The sequence below is a fragment of the Henckelia pumila genome, chromosome 2 (genome assembly GCF_033568475.1).
Source record: "Henckelia pumila isolate YLH828 chromosome 2, ASM3356847v2, whole genome shotgun sequence".
Lineage (NCBI taxonomy): Eukaryota > Viridiplantae > Streptophyta > Magnoliopsida > Lamiales > Gesneriaceae > Henckelia > Henckelia pumila.
The window spans coordinates 112,099,655-112,106,970 of NC_133121.1; the positions used below are offsets into that span (position 1 = coordinate 112,099,655).

General features: G+C 35.8%; 1 protein-coding gene across 4 annotated transcripts; it reads right to left on the reverse strand.

Annotated features, from left to right (window-relative positions):
• Nucleotides 1–1,238: 1,238 nt before the first annotated feature.
• Nucleotides 1,239–4,484, reverse strand: LOC140881396 (uncharacterized). 4 transcript variants are annotated; one of them, XM_073286679.1, is made up of 7 exons: nucleotides 4,311–4,484; nucleotides 3,365–3,656; nucleotides 3,076–3,273; nucleotides 2,689–2,770; nucleotides 2,487–2,594; nucleotides 1,724–1,879; nucleotides 1,239–1,640 (listed from the first exon to the last, which is right to left on the reverse strand). In XM_073286679.1, exons 1-7 carry the CDS (start codon nucleotides 4,367–4,369, stop codon nucleotides 1,408–1,410), a joined length of 1,128 nt encoding a protein of 375 aa, XP_073142780.1. In that variant the 5' UTR covers nucleotides 4,370–4,484; the 3' UTR covers nucleotides 1,239–1,407. The 4 variants fall into 4 exon arrangements, with proteins under 4 accessions (XP_073142780.1, XP_073142781.1, XP_073142778.1 ...); XM_073286680.1 differs by having other exon boundaries at nucleotides 4,175–4,458; XM_073286677.1 differs by having other exon boundaries at nucleotides 3,365–4,458.
• Nucleotides 4,485–7,316: the final 2,832 nt, after the last annotated feature.

Genomic DNA, 7,316 nt, shown 5'->3' on the forward strand with positions numbered 1-7,316 from the left:
TAATTTTCAGCTATTTGCAATTCAGTTCCCGGAAAAGCGATTTAATTCAATTTCAATCCTTTTCAATTTAAGAATATTAGAATTTAATTCTAAACTCTAAATATTCTCAAATTAAATATTCTCGAATTAAAATGAAATAATCCCGGGCCTTACATCGTGGTTCAGCAAATACAACCAAATCTCTGAAGAAATTCCATGGACCCCATATAGAGCCCGTCGGCGATCAGAAACGGCCGAAAAATCTCGGGTGAAGGTGTTGTCCCCTAGAGCGCCTATCTCAATCGAACGGGCCACTTGAAGGATTCTCGGCATCTGTTGTTTGAAGGACTCCACATTGATCGCCTTAGTAGAGAACACTTTGGCCACCAGGCAGTGTTCTAAACGTTGAGCCCCAATCTGTAGATCACCATCGTCGAGGGCAAGGTTTTTGTGAAAATTGCAAATTTAGTCCCGTATGTTTGTCATTTTGCGATTTTGGTCCTCTATGTTTTCACATTTCAGTTTTAGTCCTGCATGTTCTGATTTTTGGCAATTTCGGTCTTTTTTTATTCGAAAATGCTTATGTGGCACTGTACACATCAGCTCCACATCAGCATTGAATTGGTGCCACGTCAGCGCCACATCGAAAAAAGGACTACAATTGCCAAAAAAATAAAGATAGCGGACTAAAACTGAAATGTGAAAACATAGAGGACCAAAATCGCAAAATGACAAATATACAGGACTAAATTTGCAATTTTTCCGTATATGCACGTTAGACAATTTCATTTCTTTTTTACATATATATTACTATTTAAATTAATTTCATAGTATTTTATTTTTTTTTGGGTAATTTCGACAAGAGAAAAATCTATAATAACATACACATCAACATTTTTTTAAGTTATTTAAAATAAGTTCATCCAAACACTTTAACATTTATTTTTAAAATAAGACGCGACAACTTATAAGCTCCTGAAACAGCTTATAAACTCCTAATGCTTATAAGCTGGTTTAAAAAGCTTAACCAAATACTCTCAAAATCTTGAAACATAAAAGAATAAATTGGGTAGGTGAAAGCTTTTGGGACTAAACTGAGAAAGTGTCAAAACATTGACGGAATCGGGTTTTTCTCCTTAATTCTTCAAAACAGAATACTTATCTGTCTAGAAATATGAAAACGAAAGATGTTTGAAACATAGTATGGTGGGTACAGACAAACAATATAGTTGTTCAACTCAATTTTATGCCGAAATAAATTAAAATAAAAAGGAAATTAATATTATTATGATATTTATGGTAACATTAATACTATAACATTCAAGATAGATTCTCAAATCAAAATGATCCGGAGAACTAGAAAACTTTCAAATCACATTAATGTTCTTATTAAAAATAAGCTACAGTGTGATCTCAGGTAATGAATATTTAGTCCATCTTAAGATGGCGACAGGTCTTCCCAAAATTCATATAAACAATAATCTTCCCAATATTATCATTTTCCTTTAAAAGGTTCAAAGCCTTTTGAGCTTCCGTCACTGCAAAACGATTGGCCACTGCTGGGATAACCTTTTTTGTAAGAATGGCAGGCCACAAATGAGTTCTCACTTGGGCAATCACAGAAGCTTTATAACCCAAATCTCTAGATCGTAGATCAAAAACTGCAAAGAATAATAATGATAAACTGTATAACAATCGACTAGCCAACACCAAGCATTATTACAAAGAAGCCAATAATTTTTACCTTTAATTTCAGCCTGATTTTTTTGTAGCATAGCAAGATCTATTCTACTAGATACCATTCCTTGGAAATCCACAATGAAAACCTTACCCCCAGGACAACAGCACTCAATGTTTCTTTGAAGATCGGAAGCTCCACAATCAAGAACAAAATCAACACCTGAAAAGATGATTAGCGATTATGCATTAAAATCAATTTCTCCACAATTTCAATTTACTCCAGACAGCATATTGGCTGCTCAAAATTTTAACATATAAGTAAACAAAAACAATGAAGTGTAAATTATCATGCTACTTTTAAGAAAACCTTAGCATCATCATCATTTTCATAGAAGCATTTGTTAGTTAAACTCCATGTGAATCACCAATAATAGCACCTACTTGAGTTATGAAATAGGCCAGTAGGCATCACAGATTCTGATACAATTAACAATCAAGCCTTACTCCAATAAGTGGGATCAAGCTTGTCATGGTCCAAAAATTCACGCAGAAATAGGTCTCTAGTAGTTTGAATTAGCACGATTCTACATATTTATTTAGTATATCCTTCAATTTGATTTTTTGTTATTTGAGTTTAAATCATACCAGAAGACTAGTTTGGTTTTCATAATTTTCATTCAAAAAGCATGAAAATGATTTGTTAAACAATTAAGCAGCAGCTACAGCCTACCACATCATGGTGCTTAACAAATTCTGTTAGAGGAGAAAAAATAAAAAATTCATGCCAACCATTAAATCTTTCAATGAAAAAATTGGTGCAAAGTTACCCAAGTATTGAAATCTGCGGACAACCTCCTGCGCAAAGTTTGTTGATGTGTGATCAAAACAAATGTCAGCGCCATAATCACGACACAGTGAAAACTCGTAGCTACTTCCTTCAAAAAGGATATAGTCCAGACAACTAAGACATCATAAATTGTCACGAAAATGAGCATGGGCTTAAAACTATAATGAAGTAAACAATGTAACCTGTGGAGGCGATAACTGTTAAGCCCAAGAGCTTTGCATATTGTATTGCGAGTGCACCGATCCCGCTAGTGCCTTCACGAATCTAAACATTACACAAGTCTAAATCTGTTTGTGGCATTGATAATTTGCAACACAAGAGAAGAATATATCAAAGAAAGACTATAATGGTACAAATAAATACAAATTGCAAAACATCTAGTACTTATCACTAACAATTACGTCAATGACAAAAAATCAAATAAATTATTAACATAAAGTAAGTCATCGTACATTGAAATTTAGGTATAAACAAGAGCAAACAAAAATATGGAATCAAAACCACTTTTTTACTTTTTAAATCAACTCCTTTTGGAGTGTGGAATGGTAACTTAAACTCTTGGTTCTCACCAGTATCTTTTTATTTTCAAGTGTGTCTCTAACTGTGTTGGGATAACACATTTTGAATAAAGCCAACCATATGCAGCATGATGCATAAGGTAAGCCTGCGGCATCCTCCAAATCAACATCATCAGATAATGGAAGAAGATAGTTTTCCAGTACAGCAACTTTTTCAGCATACCCTCCTCCCTCGAGAATGGCACAAACCTGAAATTCACAATTTTATGTTTATGCATGGCAAAGAAACAATTTATCATCATTCTATAATACATCTGATGTGGAAGAGATGGCGAATTACCCTGTCTCCAACTTTCCAACAATTGACATTTCTTCCAACTGCTTCAATTATTCCAGAGCATTCAAGGCCTGGGCAGATACCATCCTCACTTGTAACCAAATCAATTACATCACCTCTATTGACACCACAGGCGCACACCTGGATGATTACTTCATTGTCCTTAATTTCAGGCATTTTAACTTCTCGCTGCTCTAAAATACTTGAAACCGGGTCCTTTTTTATTACCATCGCCTTCATTGTCGAAATAAGAGGTCGAGTTCCAGCAAAAGCAAAACATAAACAGAGTATATTGCTGAAACCAAAAGAATATGGTAGTGAGATATAGGATACAAAAAAGTAAGCTTTTTTTATTCTAAACATGGATTTTCGACTAGATTCATATAAGTGATTTTGGGAACCAGGGGTGTGGATTTTGACCAGATTATAGAAGTGATTTTGGAAACCGGGGGTGTTGGGAAGATTTTCCGGCATAGAAACCAATAATTTAAATCCGATTGTGGCTTAGGGCTCGGGGATATTTTCCACAGGATTTTACAGATTAGGGTCTGTTTTTAGCCCTTGAAATGTCCTAGAGAAGGCCACACGCAAGCTGTTCATATATGCAAACCTTATTCGACGGCAGCACTCTGCCACTGTTCAAAAGAAGTAGGTGAAAAAATGTCCAAAATAAATTTGAAAACGAACTAGGCAAAATCTGCCCTACCATGCATAATTAACGAAAAATAAGCAATGAATTGATTTTATGAACGCCCTTGGATGAAATCGAGGTGCAACAGATCAAAGAAAGAATTAAAAAAAAAACAACGAAACTTTATGATCTGCTTTCCTGCGCAGAACTAGCCACTTTAAACTTCGTTTTCCGGCGATCTTGACGGTGGTGACAGGTCGGTAGTCGGTACAAGAAGGTTGGAGATGATGGTTCAGATCAGCCCTAAGGATAGCTCACCGCGGATGGGCGGCAGCGGCACCGTTCTGAATTCCTTCGCATACGATTAGACAGTCCATTTGGGTTGGGCTTGATCGCCACACCTGCGCGGGTCGAGTACCGGCCCGTTCATATAGGTTCCGATCAGAAACCGATAACGCTTGGAATCAATTCGAACCGGAACCTTATTCTTTTTAAAAAAGAAAAAAGGTTGATCTCGAAGGGACCCATTTCACATGAGTTAGAGGTCTCATGCGGGGTTAAATCGAGGGGTGTGCATGAGTAGGCAGGGACTCGAGGGAGTAAACAACATGGTCCAACCCCCAGAGCATACCGAACCGGAACCTTATTCGTTAACTAACAAACTGGTTTCAGTTAATTTGCGTACTCCAGCAATAACTTTTAAAATGAAAAAGACAAACAATATCACAAGAGAAAATAGCCGCTCGAGGGCGGAACTAGAAATTTTTTAAAAAAAAATTAATATTTCGAAAGTTGAGTACATGTTTTAAATTTCCAAACACAAATTTATTTACTTTCAAAGTAACTTAAGCATTAAATATCATAATTAAACATCTAAAATTCATCACGATTAACTAAAATATATTTTGAATACTTCGGATCTTTGTCGGAGCTTGAACTTCGACGTCCTGTTCTTTTTTTCGGCTGCAAACCAATCTTCCCATACTAGTAAAATCCAATCTTATATTTTAAATTAGAATTTTTAACTTGTACTTTATTTAGTGCAATTTAATTTATGATATTAGTTGCTATTTTGAGAATAGCACTTTTAATTAGTGTGTAGCATTTTTCCACCTATACTTACATACTTAGAATTAAAATTAAACCCTAGTCTCCAATCCACACACAACTCACGCCTACACACACACACACCCCTCACGACATTTGTGAAGCCTCAGGTTGCTAATATCATCTTAAGGCAATGAATAATTAAACATCATTAATTAAACAAGAAAGGAAGAAGATCAAACAAATTTTTTTTTTTCAAATAGGGGTGCGCTCGGTCGGTCAAAAATACCTGAACGAGTGCCCCATCTTCACCCAACCTTCGGGTTGAAAAATAAGGGGATGTTCTTGGTCTGCTCTTTTCTGCAGACCGGGCGCTGCTCTGAGCAGAAACTGCTCTGTTCTTCATCAGCTAATTTTGATCCTTCCAACCATTTCTAATCCATCAAATTCAAGTCTAAAACATGTAAAATCATATAGAACAAAGTCTAAGCATGCTAACAAGAATTTGATACATCAAACTAGTTGTTTCAATGTAACGCCCCAAATTTATCATAATTGAACTTAGTTTAGTTAATCAGAGATTTTAGAGTTCAAGAGCCGACTTAATTTTTTATCAGGGTCCTTTTTGCAAATTTTGGATTTTTCAGGGACTAAAATCAAAAATGGAGATTGTTAGATATTTAATGGGCTTTTGACTTTTCTTCCTCATTCCTTCTCCTTCTTCTTCCTCTCTCCCTCGCCTCTCTCCTCCATAGACGACGCCTCAAACCCATTCCAAGCTTTGTGATTTTGATTTTCGGTCGATCCGTCCGTTGGAATTTAATTCTGAAGGCAGATTAGCGATCACGGCAACGAGAGCTCCATTTTACCGTAAGTATTTCTTCGATCAGATACGTTTTGTTTTTCGGATGTTGTTAGAATCGTTCGATATTCGAGTATGTTGTTCTTGGCAGAGTTCTCAGTCGGTTTTGAAATAGAGCGTCGTTCGAATTTGTTATGATTTTTGGAGTGTAGTTCGAAAATGGGGTTTAAGTAATTGTTGGATTTTTAGTTGTTTTGGATAAATTTTGGATGTTAAGAGTTTCCTTGGATTGACTTATTGTTGTCTGCGGTTTTGGTTAGTCGATTTATAGCTGTTTTGCCATCGGTTTGGGATTTTCAGTTTTCTAGGAGTTAGAATTGACTTTGAATGGTTTGTATTGAACAGATTGACATTTGGATTATCGTTTATCTCATTTCAGATTCAGTTGCAGATTTTGGAGTCCAGAATTTAAAGAATTCGAATCGTTGTTAAATTGATCAAGGTTTGATATCAAGGTTGCTTTATTCCTTGGAACTTTTTATGATTATAGATAGGATTAATTCCTGATTAGATGAGGTCGAATGCAGTATCGGATGCTCTGAACCGAAATATTGTTTTTATTTATTATACTATCGAATTTCTCCTTGAGTGATGAATACGGTACTTTTGGGTTATAATTTGAAGCAGATAGGAGTTCTATCAGCAATCTTCTTTTGAGCCGAATCGGAATTGATTGAGAAGCTTAGGATCATTCAGATATTTGATTTGACTTATCAGTATTCTTTGAAGAAAGTCATAACTGAAAGTTGTCTGTATTTGATAGCAGTAAGAGAACGACTGACTGTCTGTCGTACAATTTATTTTGGTTCAGAATGGGATAGATATCATGTTTGATCGGTGTTGAGACTGGTGTTTTCTGAAGATTTCGACTTTCAGAGGAGATTTAGAGATTAGAAGAGAAGAGAGATAGAAATCATCTCGGAGATTGATCGAATTGCGCTAGAGTCTGAAGATGACAGGCGATCTTGCCTACAGATTTGTCTATTCCGTCTCTTCCTGGTTTTCACGAGGTGTTTTCCGTATTTTAATACAAATTATAACCAGATTATCGTTGTTGAATTACCAGATCAGAATTTCTTTTTCTCTTTAGCTGATAAGACCGAATTTGTTTAAGTCACGTATTGCGTGAGACAACTGATTCAGGGTATGATCGAATAGAGTAGCAGCTCCATAGCCAAACCGTTTCAGTTGTTTGTACAGTTGAGCAGATACAGGTTTGAAGAAGTAGTTAGAAGGACAGAGTTTGGTTGGATTAACAGATTCAGAGTTAGTCCTAAGAGAAGAATCTGGATTGTAGTTTTGACTATATCTCTTTCTTATGAGATTGTACCGTTTTGATTTCGAGGACGAAATCTATTCTTAGAGGGGGAGAATTGTAACGCCCCAAATTTATCTTAATTGAGTTTAATTTAGTT